General features: G+C 35.6%; 1 protein-coding gene across 3 annotated transcripts in view; it reads left to right on the forward strand.

Moving 5' to 3' along the window:
- Positions 1 to 19,790, forward strand: part of LOC112054562 (monocarboxylate transporter 13) — a 60,970-nt gene that overhangs the window by 21,968 nt on the left and 19,212 nt on the right. For all 3 annotated transcript variants that reach the window (XM_052884906.1, XM_052884908.1, XM_052884907.1), the window contains exons 3-5: positions 6,928 to 7,071; positions 15,894 to 16,141; positions 19,556 to 19,684. In XM_052884906.1, coding sequence (XP_052740866.1) covers positions 6,928 to 7,071; positions 15,894 to 16,141; positions 19,556 to 19,684 — 521 coding nt within the window. The remainder of the gene's footprint in view (positions 1 to 6,927; positions 7,072 to 15,893; positions 16,142 to 19,555; positions 19,685 to 19,790) is intronic.

A 19,790-nucleotide genomic window follows, 5' to 3' on the forward strand; every position in this document is an offset into this window, starting at 1 on the left:
AGAGGAGGCTTTTGTCGGAAGACTGTAGATATCTAACATAGGCAAATTAAAACCTAGATGTAAAAACAACCAATAAAGGCTTTTTATGTGGTACAAACGTGACATAAGATTGTTACATCTAAGCAGGGAAGAGCACAGGTGTCTATAATACAAATTCTTTCTTAGTTTAGATACCTGTTACTCATCCATTAATTATAGTGTTAAGCTATTTTTACCTATTATGTTACGGTTATATAGAGAATAAACGATTAGTATTATTATTATTATAAACTGTGACCCACAATAGCCAGTTGTATTTTAATTCTACTTAAAAAGGTGTACCTTTCCACATATCCATTGCTGTGTTATCACACGTTAAGATAACGGTAATATATTAATCTCAAAAGTTTGCACTACGCTGATAGTATTTGTACCAATTAATCCCACCAACAATGTAGAAGGTGCTATTATCAGGATGTGTTCGCGATAAAGGTCTTTGCGGCGAGTAGCCACGCAATCCACGTAATCTTATTCATTTGTTATCTTTAAATTAAACCATGAAGTGGGTAAATGTCAAAATAATGCCCTTGTCGGAATTTTTTTCGTTTTTAGATACTTAATTATTGATTTAACTGCTACATCGTCATAGGTAATGTTCGTAGCTTCATCTGTACGTTTGACTAAGATTTTTTAACCTTTTTAACCCATTTCTTAACTGCAGCTTACGTAAGCAGTAACTTAACACGTGTGATACCTATTTACTTCATAAAACGCGACACATTATTTTAACTATCCAAGTACGTAAGTACATACTAAACTAACTATCACATAAAGGTAAAAAATGTTGAGGTATTTACTATTTACCATAAGATATATTTATATTACCTTGGTACCTAATAACTAAAGAACATGTTGCTAGATCATAAGAAATACGATTTTAGAATACAAATGAAAGAAAAAAGTTCGGTCTGCCAGATTATGTTTGTTTAATATTGAGCTGCCCTACTTTAGAAGCACTTTTGAAAAGTCCTATTTTATTGTTTGCATTATTTCCACCACTAATAGCTAGACTCTATCATAAAGAGTCGACAAGAAAATCCGTTAAACTGCGGATTTTCTTGAGTTATTAAAAATATTTACTTATTTGGGTTTAAATTAGATAAAATTCGAGCTAATAAAATTATCTACTGGTGATAATTTATCGAATGTATTAATTGTATATGTTTTCAAGCCATCGACGTATTGTGAAATATAATACAATTTTATCACGCATAACGATAGATAGTTGGTACTTCAATTTATCTGTTTAAAATTGTCATTGACCTCATTTGAAATGTAATCATTGATCGCAATCATGTACTTTATCTCAGAAGTATAGGTTAGATTATATGTGATTATAATGTGTGTTAATAGTACATAGTCCAGTCATGTTTTATAAACACTATGCAGATTTCCTTCAGTTAATGCAAAGTTCATTTTGCATACTAACTAGTTTTATAGGTACTAGTATGTTTCGAGGATCCAAAGAATACGAGTACAAGACCACAGACACATAGGTGTACATATGTACATTTGGTAAGAAATAAGGTCAGCTGGTAAAACTATGTAAAAAATTAAAAAACACATAAAACCTGAATGAGAGACGTGATAGCCCAGTGGATATGCCTTCCTTCTATTCGGAGGGCGTGGGTTCAAATCTGGTCAGGGCATGCATTTCCAACTTTTCAGTTATGTGTATTTTAAGAAATTAAATATCACGTGTCTCAAACGGTGAAGGAAAAACGTCGTGAGGAAACCTGCTTACCTGAGAATTTTCATAATTCTCTACTTGTGTGAAGTCTGCCAATCCGCGTATAGCCAGCGTGGTGGACTAAATCCTAAGCCCTCTCATACTAAGAGGAGACTCGAGCTCAACAGTAAGCCCAATATGGGTCGATGAAATAAAACTATCGTACCAGGTACAACTATCGGCACTATCCGAGAGCTTGACAGCTTTTCCTATTTAAATTGCAAAGTTTATTATTAATAGTGTAGTATAAGTTCAAAATAGTCTCATTATGAATGCTATCTCTTATTGTAACCTAAATTAAGGTTAGTTCACTTTGCTGCGATACATGTAATGTGATAGCATTTGGTACGAGTGTAAACACTAAAATCATTAATATTTACGTCATATATATGCACTTAGTTTCCGGTAAAACAATTGATATGTAATATTTTCTTCATAATTGCTAAATATTTCATGTTAATGAGAGAGGTTAGGCCTTAGTCCACCACGCACCACCAATGCGGTTTGGCAGACTTCACACACACGGAGAATTAAGAAAATTCTCTAAAATTATACCGACTTTAAAATATATACATTTTGTAGGCATTCATTTATACTAGATATAAAATTTGGTAGGATATCGTTATGGCGAAGATATTAATTTATTTTTGAATTAAAATAAAAGATTGTGAAATCGGTCCAGCCGTTCACGCATGATGGCGTGACCAAGTGTATATGTATATGGATAATTTTTTTATATATAATAGATAGTTATTTGGTAAATTTATATATGTCTACTGCGTCTACGAGTATGTACACTGCTATTCCAAGACTTAACATTTTTTTTAATTGAATGTGTCCATTAGTAATTAAAACTTCTCAGAATAGTTATTACGCCAACAATAGGTCTCGTTACGTACTCATATGTAATCTAAAACGTTTCATGGCCGCCAAAGTTAATTTTTCACGCCATTTGTAGCACATACATGTTTTTCAGTGACGGCTTTTCCTGTAAAAGAAAATAACTTTAATAGTTTTAATGTTGGTCAAAAATGCAGAAAAAAATTTAAACTAGTCAAAGGATTTTCATCAGTAGACACATTTTCATCAATTCAGATCAGAAGAGCCTCAATAGCTCAACTGTAAAGCGGTCGGACTCATCACCGAGGGGTGGTGGTTCGATCTCCGCCCCGTTGTCGTACCCACTTCTAATAGAGTCTTTCCCGACTAGTTGAAGAGGATTGGGAATATTGGTCATATTTAAAAAAAATATGGCAAATTTTCTTAAAATAAAACAAAAAATTGATTGATTGTTTTTGTAATTTGGCTGTAGGTAAATATGACGATATCGGTCTCGGTCTCCGAATGCGGTCTCGTTCCTTTTTTAGCGTGACTTGCGTAAATTAACAAAATTTTATCGAAAAAAGAAATATATTATAACGGGGAAAACTCTACGACATAATATATGTATACCCATATTCGTCTCACTACTAAGCTCGAGTCTCCTCTGGCCCAATGCGGATTGGCAAACTTCACACACGCAGAGAATTCAGAAAATTCTCTGTTATGCACGTTTTCTCTCGATGTTTATCCTTCACCGTTTGAGACACGTGATATTTAATTTCTTAAAATGCTCATAACTGAAAAGTTGGAGGAGCATATCCTGACCGGATTCGAACTTACACCCTCCGGAATCGGCAAGCGTCATTTCAATATGCATATAAGAAGAGTATGAGATAGATAGACGATAATATGAATTTCAAACAAAACCACGTGGACTCGACGTGTTCAATAACCACTCGAACTTGGTGCCAAAGAAAAAAACGCCAATATTCAATCAATTCTCACTAGAATCGCGAATTAAGGGCGACATAAGAGCTGGCTACGAGACTTCAATCAAATGAGACGAAGCTCCAAGAATCTTTATGATGTTTGGAAAGTAAATTCTGAATTTAATATCGCCGTAAAATTGTCTCTCACGATATTCTGGAAAATTACGTTCGTCATTCACATAAGTACCTACCAAAATAAAGTATCAATGCGAAGATATTCGGCTACATTCTGACAAAATTGTGTTGTTTTGTAGCAAGTCTACAATATTTTGCCTTGTAATCTGCAAACAAGTTACAATTTATAGCTCAGCATGAAGTTTAGGTTTCACCCGTGGATAAAATATAGCCTATGACACTCCCAAATAACGTTGTTTTCTAATAGTAAGAGAAGTTTTAAAATCGGCTTAGTACATTCAGAGATTACCCCTAAAGTGTTTTTCAAATAGCATGGTCCGAGTGGCAGTTCGTTTCGCTCTTAGTTGGCCGCGTTTAGCGATAATAGTACATATTATGGACGTTATAGGGCAACTGTCGCCGCACCCATGCTATCTGAAAAACACTTTACAATACCACAAACGTTACCTCTTTATAACATTAGTATTAATTTATATAGGAAAAGAAAACCTATTTTGTTATCATGTTTATACAAAAGCTAGAGGATGTAAAAAGAAAAACATCACTTATCTCTTTCAGTACTACCGTATAAAGTGTTCTGTATTCTTACGGATTATTATCAAACAAAAACATAACGCGTGTTATTCTTTGTTAAGAAAAAGGCTGTGTTTCTTCACAACAAGATAAGCGTGCAATCGGACAATAAAAAAATACAATTCGTTTCGTAATATTGTCATTTAAGGTTTGCTTATCGGTATTTAATATATACTCGTACCTACATGTATATATATAAAGGAAAATACAAAGATTTAAAACAAAAACTCCTTGAACTGAATAACGAGTATTTAAATGCTGTATGTTAGTGCTTGGTTATTTAGGTTTTAGTACAAGGCTGTTGGTGGTGTAGGGCTATCAATAATTTAAAGCTAATAGCCCTTCGTAAACGTCCGTCGTCAATATATGCAATAGAACTATGTTTATTTTGATGTCCTGAATTTGCATAATGTAAACATTGCATAATATTTGCACACTTCCATTTGATTTACTCATTAGCAGACGCCACACTTTTTCAACCTCCTAGTTCCCGTTCCTGTAGGAATATGGGGATAAAATATAGCCATCTGAGGATAGTGTAGCTTCCTAACAGTGAAAGAATTTTTAAATCGCTACAGTATTTTCGGAGCCTATTCAATGCAAACAAAAGTTTCCCTGTTATTTATAAGTTATATAGATGTTTCCATTATAACTATGTAGTTAGTATAGATTCAAAATATATGAAATAAGTATAATAACATTATTTATTTATGCTACACAGTTGAGGGTCTGGACTCTAGTCAACTTAAAGTCAAGTCAAGTCAAAATTCATTGATTTTAATTAAACCAACACACGATCAGTTTTATCGGATGTCAAGCCATTAGGCTTAGCGGATGGGTAGCTTTTAGACTAAGTATTTCAATACATCATACAAGTTTTAAATGATGTATTATATGTGCTATAAAGTCTGGACAAAACACCTTGGTATAGTCACAAACCTATATACATTAAGCCAAGTGTCATTACTGAATATACATTCATTGCTACAATAAAACTTTCCAGATTACGTAAGCTTTTGGCGACACACGCCATAAACAATAACATCCCGTTTGTGTAAATGTGTCACGGCGATAATGTACGCATTGTTATTGTATTTTGTGTAAATTTCATAATACATTTATTTCAACTCGATCTTCAAAATATTGAGAAATCGATGATTTAGTCGAGTACAAAAAAGGAAATTCTTGTTTATGGTACGCTTCTTTTTCTTATGTGTTCGTCTCTGATAGTTAGCACAAATAATAGCTTGGTTTAAATTCTTACGTATTCGTCTGTGAAAATAAAAGCTTGGTTAAATGTAACTATTTCTAGATTCATTCTCTACTAGTTTGCCTTTGACTACAATCTCACTTGATAGTAAGTGATGATGCAATCTAAGATGGAAGCGGGCTAACTTGGAATAGGATGAAATCCACACCCCTATCAGTTTCTACACGACTAACCGGAACGTTAAATCGCTTAGCGGTACGTCTTTGCAAGTAGGGTGGTAACTAACCACGGCCACAGCCTCCCCACCAGCCAAAAATGTATTTAACCGAATTTTGTAAATAACCCGAGATTTTATCATAGAAAATTAACTGTTTTAGATAGAACCAACTAGTACAAGTAGTTATGCTACTTTAATAACCTTTAGTGTTATTTAATAATAGTATGTGAGCTTCTTTTTTGATCAACATGTTTAAATATCGTGTAAACTGTATAATTAATTATACCTATACATGAGGCAAAGTGTACGACGCACTATGATTAATTCTCCCTAGCATCCTTTTGTCACATGTTTTGTTGACATAATTATTTTTTAAAGAACAGTTTGTTTCAATTGCCAAATGGTTTGGTTATCCTTGAAATGCTGTAAATACTTATACCATGTGGTACGGCTTGCATGAACTACGAGATGCTAAGATGCAGGCTTTTTATTAGTCAATTAGTTTTCTTTAGTCCAAGAGAATAAGCAGGTGGCATAGTTATTGTTTGACAACCGACATGAGAGTATAAATCCAATATGGAGCAAGCGCAGACATCTAATTATGTTAGCTTGCGGTTGAAATATAGGATCCTGAACTTGTTATTATAGATGTATTTAAATGCCCGATATAACGCAAATAATCTATATATCGCTAACACAAGAAAAATGTAATTTATGCAATACAAACAAAGAAATCTGAATCACTTTCTATTTCCACTTACTTATTCTAAAATAGGTAACCAAAACTTTTCTTTATCCACTAGGGATAGCAACTTTTGGTCGCCTACTTTGAGTTACTAATAAGCCTTTCTGTCCTAATGAGATGAGAATATGACATTGAATCACTTTCTATTTCCACTTATTCTAAAATAGGTGACCAAAAGTCTACCTTATACACGAGGTTAGGGATAGCGACTTTTAATCACCTATTTTGTGCTACAAAAAAGCCTTTCTGCCCTAAGGAGATGAGAATATGACATTGAATCACTTTCTATTTCCACTTATTCTTATTGGTAACGAAAAGTCTACCTTATCCACTAGGCTAGGGATAGGGACTTTTGTTTACCTATTTTGAGCTACAAAAAAGCCTTTCTGCCCTAGTGAGATGAAAATACTTATCTTATCACATCCGCTTCTTTTAAGGCAGTGTTAAACCAACATATTACTATTCCAGGTCCGGTAGTATCGGCGCTATGCAACAAATACGGCTGTCGGGCGGTGTGTGTGGCAGGCTCCCTGATAGCTGCCACGGCGTTCGTGCTGTCCACCTTCAGCAAGAGCGTCACCATGATGATGATAACCTATGGCCTTATTGGAGGTGAGCTTTATCCTGTATAATCGAGATACGCGACAGTCATCATCATCATTCATCATTGTCAGCCGATGGACGTCCACTGCTGGACATAGGCCTCTTGCATGGACTTCCAAACAAAACGGTCTCGAGCCGCCCTATAAGCCCTAATAGCACGCTCTATCGCCCGCTGAGTGACTTTTACGCGACAGTGTAACAGCCAAATTCGAACGAACGGCAGCCAGTTAGTAACTTACTCAGTTAATGATCATTTTCACAAACTTTCACATCAATCTTGGACTTGGACTGTGAGCTTAACCCTTCTGAGAGGAGACTCGTACTCAGCACCCGCCGATAGAGTGATGCTGTTAATGCTGCTAAAAGGTCGCATTAACTTTAACAATAGAAGTATAACTCGTGCTTATTAACTTGACAGTTAACCAAAACACAAACTCAGAACAAACATCATTCGAGCCAGGTGTCAAGTTAATGCGTACGAGCTGTACATGTTATGATCCCATCCAACACTACGTTACAAGGTTTTATTAGGTAGATATGTTTACATTTTCATTAGTTAAGTAGCGATAAACGTTACGGGTTAAGTGAACTTAACCTACATTTCCTATTTAATTAACTAATCGATTTGATGTTATCTGTTCTAATTAAGTACTCCTACTAGTTACACCTTAACCCTTATTATGTGTATTGCTAAACCAATAACTTACTATGTCAATCTACGAAGAGATAGTATCTGGAAAAATAATAAATACTTTCAAACAAAAAAATATTTTTCTTAATTGGTTAATAAAGGACGAAGTTATGAGGTAACAAACATAAAAAAAAACATACGCGTTGAATTGAGAATCTCTTCCTTTGTAAAAAGCTACTCTCAGTTTAGTAATATTTCATCTTCTTGTTGCCAATTGAGATTGAGGGGTGAATTGTCTGTTACGTATATTGAAGTTTTTTAAGACTAAGCTACGGATATTGAAGATGTGATTCGTTGAAACTTGTTGAAGAAATTGTCTGGAGAGTTGTCCTTCATAGGATACATTTTATCGAGTCTCTTATAAATCTTTAAACGGTAAAAGGTTTATATTTCCCGCATTCTCCACTTCAGTAACGAATTTTGTCGATGTATTTCAAAAAGCGAACGTTGGTACTATACCTGTGGTATCTTTAATGCATAAAATGCCCGCAGTGCACCAAGCGCTTTCAAAAGCTTTGGATTAATAAAAGATCTGCATACCTTATTAACTATTAAAATGGATTTCTAGCCAAGAAAGATATCTTGAATACAGCAAAATAGGAGATTCGTTAATGAACTTACTCCTTCAGAAGACACATAATCTCTAACCAACAAACGAACGGCTCAATGTCTTATGACAGATTACCGAGTAACAGAATAAGAGATGAGAAAGCAAAACATAATGGATGGTAAAGAGATCGTAGGTATGCAAATATGTATTGTCAAATAACTGATGTAAAATTTTAGGATCTTAATTAAATAATAAATCATTTAAAACTTAGAAATGCAGCGTATGTGTAAAATGTAATCTGCATCATGTAAATGATAAATTTATTAAAAATCTAAATGTTTTCAAAAGCAGTGTTAGGAAAATATAAGATGAGTAAACTGCGTAGGCGGACAGTAAAAGTGACTTCAAGGTTGAAAAGCAATTAAGGTCCTGATATAAAGCTGAAGCAATAACAAATTATTCCACGAACATTTCCTTTATGGGAGGAACATTAACAAGTTGAATAGTCATAAATCTAGAAAGTACATACGTTGAGTTCTGCTCTATAAAATATATTTGCGTTGCCCGTAACAGTCATGAATGAGAATGACCGAAGCAGTAAACAAAATTAACAAACTATTCTACCTTCGCATATCAGATTCTTTCGAGAAAAATGCGGAAAAACGGTTACGCAATAAGTTGGAATTGGAATTTCATTTTGGCGTGTGTCAAGCTTTTCTTTTACTCGTTTGGTCACGAATACTTGCGCCAAAAATTCGACCTTGTAAATTCCTAGTATGTAACCAGGTTTCGTTAATTATTCTAACCCACTTTGAAGGCTTTACTCGAAGCAATTACTGAATGACTTCTGCAACCTCTACGAGTATTATCGATCTCTATCGTGGCCCGTTTATGCACTTTGACTGTCCTGAAATTTTACACTCACCACTTCCTTTAGTAATGTTTCTAAATTGGTTAAAAAAATAAACGTTGTAATTCTTTTATGACAAGTCATATAAAAGAGACACTTCTAATCTGAAAAGGTAATAAATTTGTGTTAGTAGTCCATTTTTTCCTCAAGAAAATGGGGTAGCAACACAATTGATAGAAGACGTATATATGACGCGAGTGATTCCTTAAATGCAAATGAAAGTCATTGTTAGTCGTAATAAAATCCGAACTCTGAAAGGAATCCATTAACTGTTGAATCCAGGAATAAACGAAGGGTTGTCACGAGCGACATTTTATACGTATTAAATCGGTATAAATGTCTGTTGCCAACGGCCCTGACACGATGCGGCTTGCCGCCTCGTTGGAGACATCCTTTATTTTCAAACAAGATGTAAACATAGTTATTGCTCATTTCCCATTACCTCGAAAAATAAAAAGCTCTTAGTGCTAGTTTGGTATAATTTTAAAAAATCAATTTGAATATTTAATCAAGGCAAATTAACTCAAATCCGAAAAAGGTGAAAGATTTGTTTCATTTTGTGTACATCAATAATTTCTTTACAGTTCCCATTTTGTCGAACAAAGAGGCAAAGTTCTTTGTTTCTAAAATTGAAGAATAAACCAAAAATAAAGAAACATTAAAACCATTGAAAGCAAAGAGTCCGTTTATTAAAGCGTTTTCTTTGTTTTCCAATCCACTGAAATTGGTGGCAACAGACCGTGTGTGAATTGGACATATGCCAACGCCACGAACGAAAACACTGAGCGTAGCTTATGTATGAATGCTCATAAGCCCTTTGGGAATGATCGTTGAGTGAATAACGTCGGCTTTTCCGACAATCCTATCCCGAGTAAATATTTAATGACGAGAAAGGTTGCATGCGATTGTGTAGTTAGGTTTTTCCGAGGGTTAATTGTAGTTTGCTCACCTGGAATTATATGCTTTCGTTGTTTAAAAATTGCAACACTCGTTGATTTTGTTTATGAATTATGATGATTCATCGGTGATCGGGTAGAAGAACAAAGCGTTACTTGTTTCCTTCTTTCCTGCCTTCTTTGCACAGAATATTTTGCATGTTATCATGAAGTCACATAGGTATTTAGCTACAAAGCAAAAGGCAGTTGACGCTTATACGTAGATTTTTTGTTCTTTATTAGATTAAAAATCATTCCAAAATTAGCTCTTCGTAAAGCCTTCAAAGTGTGCGAATCCGAATTAAAATCCAAATTGTGAAAATGTAAAACGTCTATAATACAAAAACTTTTTATTCCAATAGTTATACTGGTTTTTATACGATTCTTTACTATAGGAAAAAAAAGTTTGATGTAGTTTTTGCAAAGCCTTTGGCAATATATTATTACTTCACAAAGGGCACTCTCACTTTCGTATAAATCTATTTAAAACCAAAATCATCCAAAGTTTTTAGTTTCATCAATAAACTCCATCTTTCCTGTAAGAAAAATATCGATTTGAAGGTCATATCAGAAATTGGATCTTTGCCAATGATCGTAGACGATACGGCGCCTCACAGGCCATATGCCATAGTGCACACTACTTATCTGATAAGCTTAATTTTTATCTAATCGTACATGTTACTATTTTCAGACGTTTGACTTTCTTTAAAAAATATTGTGTTCCTTGGCACCGTCTTAGAAATTAATTGTAATAATCTAAATACATTAAAGCGAAAGGTCAAGAAATCTCGACGTACCTACATTTGAAATTTAGCATATATAGCCTATAGCCTTCCTCGATAAATGGCTATCTAACACTGAAAGAATTTTTCAAATCGAACCAGTAGTTCCTGTGATTAGCTCGTTCAAGCAAACAAACAAATTTCTCGATTTCATTTCATTTTAAACCACATTAATTAAACAAAATGTTTAATTAATGTGGTTTAAAATGAATTAATCTATGTGGTTTAAAAAGAAATAAAAATTGGCGGTTTTTAATTTTTTCAGCTGCAGCGAAATACGAAAACAAAAAACTGACACATTATTACATATTATTAAACCAAAAACGGTATAAAAACAATAATAATCATTTTATTACAATATTCCAAATACACAAGTTAAATGCTCTGTACCAAAGTGCGACAGTAAACATTGCCTACAGATATGGAGGTGCAAATTGTTAGTTGTGACCCATTTCCGAGAGCGGCGTCGTCTAATCACGTAACCGACCTCTGTGACGTAGATACGGTTATGTTCCTTCATAAATAGGTTACGGGTTAGATTCCCGGTTCGCCATTTTAGAAATACTATATTTTTTAAAAATAATATATTTGTCTTTTTTTAAATATAACCAATATTCTTCTCTAACACTGGAATTCATAGACGTTGTGGGGGCGCTCCCAGGGGATTGTTGACACTCAGCGGGTGAATGGTCCCCTGGAGGTGCCCCTGCAACGTCTATGAATTGCACTGTCAGTAGGCGGAAAAGACTGTTAGGAGAGGGTACGACAAAAGAACAGCGGGCGGAGATCGAACCACCACCTCTCGGTGATGACTCCGGTCTCTTTAACACTGATCTATTGAAGTTTCGTTTGTCTGATCCTTGGCTTCTGGGTCTTGGGGTCTGAGCTTGGACGAATTTGAGCTTAGATCCGCCATGCTACTCCAATACAGAATGGTTATGTAAATATTTAGGACTTCATCACAATCGCTATTATTTATGCCATTTTAGTCTGCTGGTCTATTCACTAATTTGATATATATTAACAATCTATTAAAATAAACATCAGAGAAATGTCATATACCTACAGTATGATATCCACGAAGGTTTGTCAGAAGGCACCGGGTGACATTTGTTACATAGAATCTCAATCTATACTAATATTATAAAGCTGAAGAGTTTGTTTGTTGAAACTACTGATCCGATTTGAAAAATTCTTTCAGTGTTAGATAGCCGATTTATCGAGGAAGGCTATAGGCTATATATTATCCCCGTATTCCCACGGGAACGGGAACCACGCGGGTGAAACCGCGCGGCGTCAGCTAGTTTCGTATATGTCAACTAACATACGGCAAAGTTAGTGAATTAGCCTGCTGGTTTTAGATTGCAACCTTATATCATACCAAACTACATCTTTAATATCAACCTGATATTGACACAAACAAAATAAACTCTATAAAGAGACCACAATACAATATGTACTCTAGATCATGTAGGTAATCATCTCACTAATATGTTTTATAAATTTTCAAAACATTCGTGATCCCCGTGTTATTCAATTTTGTCATATTTGAACAAGTTGGTACGATTAAATTATATTAGCGTCTTCTCGAAGATAAGTGAGATCATCGCTGTACTGAGAATGCAATAACAACTAAATACGATATGCATTTGGCTTTCTAAACAATTCTAATGCACACTCGTAGATTCTATACACCCACATATTATGATGTACCTTGCATGTACCAATCTACATGCCCAGTATGGCTGATTAATGTTTCCTATTACCTACTATTGTATCTGCAAATCGATCTCGAGAGTCATATCATTCGATCATCGTTACAGCTTGGCAAATTCGTTCGTAACACTCCCGATGGGCCGCGCGGCGCACGATTTCATACCCGCGCAGTCCTTCCCTCTGCCCCCCGAGCGCTAGACTCAAACTCGCGCAGTCCTTCCCTCTGTCCCCCGCGCGCTAGACTTCACACCCGCGCAGTCCTTTCCCCCCGTCGCCCGCATATCATGGGAGTGTTATCAATGAACTTGCCAAGCTATAGCAACCCATATTCGGCTCACTTTTAAGCACGAATCCGTTCTCAGAATGAGAGGGGTTAGGCTACTCTACTAATGCGGTTTTGCAGACTTCACACACCTACCTAGAGAATTAAGAAAATTCTCAGGTTATACAGGTTTCCTTACGATGTTTTTCCTTCACCGTTTGAGACATGTGATATTTAATTTCTTAAAATGCACATAACTGAAAAGTTGAAGGTGCATGCCTCGGACCGAATTCGAACCTACGCCCTCCGAATCGAAGGCAGCGGTCATATCCACTGGGCTATCACGGCTCTTCTTTCGTTATCGATATAAATAACTGATAGGTGGTGTTGTAAAACTCAAACTAAACTAAACTAAAAATCAAAATGATCATCGCTAAAGTATGAGATTGATGTTAGAAGATTTTGCGATACTTCAATTATTATGACTGGATGTATAAAACGCCAATTGTAACTTAGACATTTAAAAATGTGTTTTTCTTATAGACATAGGTCATAGGTGCATTACACTATGCACATATTAACCCCAAAATTAATAGGTATATTTTATTATTATCCAATTATACAATTTATCGTATTAGTGATTTTGGTATGACATTGTCGGAAAACCCTATGTAATCTGTGTAACTGCACTAAAAGACAGATTAATATGCGAACTTAGCAATTAAACGATAATGCAGAATTTTATGAATGAATTTTGTAGTATCATGTGTTTTTAAACAAATTCTTCCCTTCCCGGAAAGTGACGCATATTGAATTATATACTTAATGTTGATGACCCCCTCGCAACACTCCGATTCCTTTGTCTGTGTGTTACCACTGGCGATTTGTGGGTCGCAAACATTGACTCACACGTTATCATACACCAGATATTGTGTTTGTTCAAATGTATCTGTTTGAGTTAGAATAGCAAGCGCATGTCTAATTATATTGTATGAATATTTGTTTTGTGAATGCGGACAATGCTGCAGTTCATTGTCATCTAATTAGGAAATTTCTGTAGCGTTCTAAGACTGATATGTCCTTTAATAAAGGAGACCAACCATTTTAAATTTATATATTTATCTACTAGCCTACAGTAGCGAGGAGTGTAAACAACCCAATTCCTAGTGGCTTACCTTTTAAAAATCCATACAAAACAACCCAATTCGGCTTACATTTTTACACAAATTATAATAAAAGTATAGATTAGCATATTAATAATCATATTTTGCTTAACCCAGATTTGATGAATGAACCGTTACAATGTTCAAATTAGTATCATTATTTTTTTAAATAATAATATCAGTTATAAACTGGTTTAATTTCAGTTTGATTGACAGTTGCAAAATCTAGATTATGGTTATTATAAAATGCACACTTTCAACAAAAATACCATTAAAAATCTTTAACAACTGTGAATTCCAATTAAACCAAAAGGTGATATAGATTAAATATAAAATAAAGGATATTTTTGTCAATAAGGCTTTTTTTCTGGCCAAATGGCTGATCTCCTTTTTGTAGCGTTATCAAACTTGTCTTTTAATAGATTTATTTGTATAACTCTTAATGAATTTGTTTTTCCTGCTTGGGTGTTCAAACTGTGTTCGAAATTTTCCACACAGCTGATAATAATTCGGCAATACACTTTCAGAGTGAATTTATATTGCCCAATAGCAATTGATTCATGTTCGTCTATGTACTTGTAGGTATTTGTTGTGTGATTGATGTCGAGGTCGTGAAACTGAAAAGATTCGTAATTGTAATAGCCGTCTTAATGTATCACACTTCAAAGCAATGAGTCCGAATTGTTGAGCAAATTGCCAAAAGTGTCTAATCTTGTATGTCGTACTTATTTATTACATTGGGCGACAGCAATCATTGCTTTGGGTATGTGATTATTTACTGCTTGGAGTATTCTGTATTCGAAATCTCTGTAATAAAATATGGCCTCCCAAATTTGCTGTCATCATCATCATCGTCAACAACCCATATCGGCTCACTGATGACCATGAGTCTCCTCTCAGAATGAGAGCGATAATATCTATCTTATTGAATTTCGAATTTCGAAGTTCGACGATACTAGTCTTTTAAACACGGTAGATAGTAAACACGGTATATGTCGTCCATATACCGTGTTTACTGTCTGTGTGTTATTGTTTTCCGTACGCTTTTAAATTAAATTGATACTTTTTGAAAACCCTTGATACTGTCTTGTTTCTGAGATAAAAAGAAGTAGTTCTTTTTTAATAAAGCATATTGACTTAAATAAGCATCGTGAGGAAACCTGCATACCAGAAAAAAATTCTTAATTCTCTTTCTCTTGTGTGGAATCTGCCAATCCGCTTCATACCTGCGTGGTGGACTATCGGCCTAACCCCTCTCATTCTGAGAGGGACTCAGAGACTCAGAGAGGGTTGATAATGATGTGGGCTATGAAGTATTAGCTTTTCTTTTTCCCAAGAAAGTTTCACGCAGCAGAGATACACCAAGCATAGCTCGTTCCATTGCCCGCTGTGTGACTCTGAGTTAGCGATCAAGTCTCGGAACCATATCATCACTGGTATCACACGCACTGTTCCAAGATTTTGTCTTCGGGCACTGAGATAATTGTCGTCACAAATTCAAACATCGCCCTAAGTCTGCCAAGAATATTTGCAGTATCTTTTAAACACGATCAATATTACCGCTCTCCTCAATTAGTCAGAAATTAGTGTGAGAAGTGGGTACGACGTCCAGCGGGTGGAGATCGAACTTTCAACCACTCGACGTGAGTGTGGCCTCTTTACCACAGGGCTATTGATGCATTAGAGTAGCGTGGTTTGTCTAAACTCCTTAGACCATCCCTTTTAAGGAGGGAGGTATTTTAGTCTGTAGTTAAACGTTAAAATAGGCTGATAGTGATGAATTTGTCTTACTGCTGATCGTAACGTAACTTTATCTTTTCAGGTATGGGCTTCGGAATGATCTATCTACCCTCAGTCGTAGCAGTGGGTTACTACTTCGAGACCCGTCGCTCCCTAGCCACGGGTATCGCAGTATGCGGCTCCGGCGTTGGAACTTTTAGCTTCGCTCCTCTCGCTGCTATTCTGCTAAATGAGTTTGGCTCGTGGCAGAACGCGAATCTGCTACTTGCGGGATTGATATTGAATTGTGCCGTGTTTGGCGCTTTGATGAGACCTCTGGTGTATCCCAAAGTAAGTAAAATAGTATGAATGATGTAATGGTTTGTTTGTTTGTAGTTTGACAAGATTTACATTGAGATCGTGAACAGGCAAAGTTTCAGATTACTATATGCATACTACTTTGTATAATTATATCAGCGTGGTCTCTTGTTAGTGTTTTCGATCTCATTCGCATTAGTAACTATAATCGCATACTGCACAACCCACGTTTTGTCGGAATAAATGCCTTATGTTCAACTTGGAACAACATGTTTAAAAATGCCGTAAAGACTCATTATCTGGTACAGTAAAGACGATCTGTATATATTATTTCTCTTCAATATAATGTATTTATTAGTATATTTTATATGTATTTTATTCATTATTGTAGGTATTTGTGTAATATTGATTATGTATTAGGATGTAAATTATTTGTATGTATGTGTATTACCGAAATTTGTCCGAAATTTGTGTATTACCGTCGAATTTTTGTTTTACGCCACCTGCTGATGTCCTTAAGTTTTGCTAAACCGAAGGTTGCCTGGAAGAAATCGCTACTTAGCGATAAGGCCGCCTTTTGTATGCTCATCTCTTCCTAATTTGTTTTTATTTTACTTGTTTTTGTCTTTGTGGTGTGCAAATAAAGTATATCTATCTATCTATCTATCTAACAACCTACATGGAAAATACTTGTACATATTAAACTGTTTTATTAGTATAAGGCGATTTTTTTTAGTAAATATTTTTTTTAGAAAATTAAAATATACTTTGGGGATTTAAAACATAATATATGATTCTGTCTATGCGCATTATCGCATTATTTAAAACGTAGTAATGTAGTATGTTTCCAATAACCAAATAACTGCAGTAAATCAGAGTTCTTAGAATCAGATTATTTTGCATAGTTTGCAAACTTTGGTAACTGTACCTACGACTACATGTATTACTCATACAGTTCGATGCTTTCAATGTAGATCTATGAACATTTGTTTTGTAATAATACGTATAGATGTAGTATTAGACTTATATAATAAACAGGACAACCAACCAACCAAGGGTCGTGGTTACAATCCCGCACTGGACTAGTAAGAGTACTTAATCTTATTTTTAATTTTGTATTTTCTAAATTGCCTAAAAACCGTGTAAGTGTAAGCAGAAAAACTATAGCTATACTATAGTGAGTAGAAATCGCGTGTCTGTACTTTAATAATCAATAATAATTAACAAAAATTTAATTAAGGCTAATAGAAATGAGGAACAGAACAGAACACAAAAATGCGTTTTTTTATTTTCTTGTCTGTCTTTTTGCCTGTCCTTCTATCGCGTTATTCTCTGGACGGATTTTGATGCGGTTTTCACAGATAAATTAAGCAATGTACAACTATGACTATAAATGATTATTAATTAACAGAAATCGAGTTAGACCAATTAGAATTGAGGAACAGAACATAACACAAAAATGTCTGTCCTTCTATCGCGTTATGTTCTGGATATACTGATTGGATTTTGATACGATTTTCACAGATAGATTAAGCAAAGTCCAGCTATGACTATGACTATATACATATTAAGTATAACCTAGATCACATAGGCTACTTTTGATTCCGGAAAAAATCATGCTTTCCGTGGGATTAATGAAAAACTAAACATAACGCGGATGAAGTCGCGGGCATCAACTAGTATATTAGTAAGTTTTTTTTGTAGAACAGTTATACAGCGTGTACTTAGTTGTTCCAATTACAGGCATAATCACATGGGTGTTGTACGTTCGTATGTAGAATAGGGCACTTTGTATAGGTGTTAGGTCAATGTGTCATAATGAATGTAATATGATAATGTACAAAAATACAGAAGCGACCTGAATTGTAGGTTAAAAATTTAATAATATTTAATTAAAATGAGGCCGATTTTTTTGTTATCTATATGTAATTATTTAAAGCCGTTTATACTTAATGACAAAAGCTTCGGAACATGGTCATAATCTTAGAAGGACCCTCCCTGGATGGACTGAATTTTTTATGTTGTTGTTTGTTAATAAAAAAAATATATACTTAAAATAATAAAAATGAGAGCCGTGATAACTTAGTAGATATGACCTCTGCCTTCGATTCGCAGGGCGTAGGTTCATCCGGTCCGCGGCATGCACCTTCAACTTTTCAGTTATGTCCACTTTAAGAAATTAAATATCACGTGTCTCTAACGGTGAAGGAAATACACCGTGAGGAAACCGGCGTACCAGAGAATTTTCTCTATTCTCTACGTGTGTGAAGTCTGCCAATCCGCATTCGAAGACTTTCGTCTTCAAGCACTGAGGAATTTCGGACGAAAAAATGTCGCGGAGTTTCCTGAACGCTGCCCAGCCGAGCTGGATTCGGTTATTCAACTCTTTCTCGAAAGTGGACCTACCTAACTAGACTGTGTGTCCTAGGTATATATTCGATTTCGAGCGCAGAGTCCTCAACAATAACTAGGTGGAGCGGTACATGGGCATTTGACATGATCTTCGTCTTGCTCATGTTCATTTTTAGGCCCACACCCACACGTTAAGAAACTCTGCTGAGGTCGTTGAGCATGGTACTAAGATCATCCCTAGTCTCTGCCATAATGACTACATCGTTGACAAACCGTAGTTGACTGATGTACTCGCCATTGAGGTTTTTATTACAATCGGTAAATCCTACAGATTAACACACAATGTTGTACACATCGTTTTACGCGATGCTACGGCACATGTTATAGTATGACGCAAATTGCAAAGAATTGTAATTAAGCTATCATCACCATTATCTCTTGGCCTAATCCCACTTAAGTGAGGCGGCACAATATTGCATCCTGTTCAATAAAGTTAATGCACATCTACACTATAATACGTCAACTCATCATCAACACCTTATGTGCACATACCTACATAACAAACCATTCCTATTACCAAGCTAACCTAAGCCACAGAATACGTATGTACAAGTATCCCTAATTTTTTGCGCAAAGGATCTGGCTGACTGTCCAGTGCGAAAATGCAGCCAGTATTCTTGCCACCATTCCACGTGGGCATGATTTGTTATTAGGATAAGTTAGTTTAAGTTAATCGTATTCTTCGTTTATTCGTATGCATTTCAACATTTAGAGCGAGTATATATTAGGCGTTTCGAAGCGCGCGCTTTGACAACGCGCGTTTTAAGGATAAAAAGGTTGTTCGAAGGTGTAACTGTAAACATGCAAGCTTGCGCTTCTGATCAAGCGCGTCAGCTGCGCCTATCTCTCTGAGACTGCGCTCGTATTACGCCGTGCTGAGCGCGGTGTATGTACTCAACGCCGAGCGCCTAATGTGTACTTGCTCTTAGTGAATGAGTTTATCTTTCATCAACCGTATGCCCAGTTTGACCCAGTAACATGATTGTTGTGGGCGTATAGACAGGCGAAGAACTATAAAATAGGTCTTCGTTGCAGACATCCGGTGAAAAGCCTTTACTGCAACGCATGGCCGAAGAGAAGAGGTTACAAATGGAGCGAGGCTCGATAGGAGGCTCGTACTTCGTTGTACATTTACCTGACGGCACTATGGAGAAGAGACTGAAGGTAGATATCACACTCATTATGCTCAATATCTAACAGGACATGACATGTATTTATATCGGATACGCGACAGCGTGTCAGCCAAATTCGAGCGAACGCCAGCCAGTAT

This window comes from Bicyclus anynana, chromosome 13 (assembly GCF_947172395.1).
Source record: "Bicyclus anynana chromosome 13, ilBicAnyn1.1, whole genome shotgun sequence".
In the NCBI taxonomy this organism is placed as follows: Eukaryota; Metazoa; Arthropoda; class Insecta; order Lepidoptera; family Nymphalidae; genus Bicyclus; species Bicyclus anynana.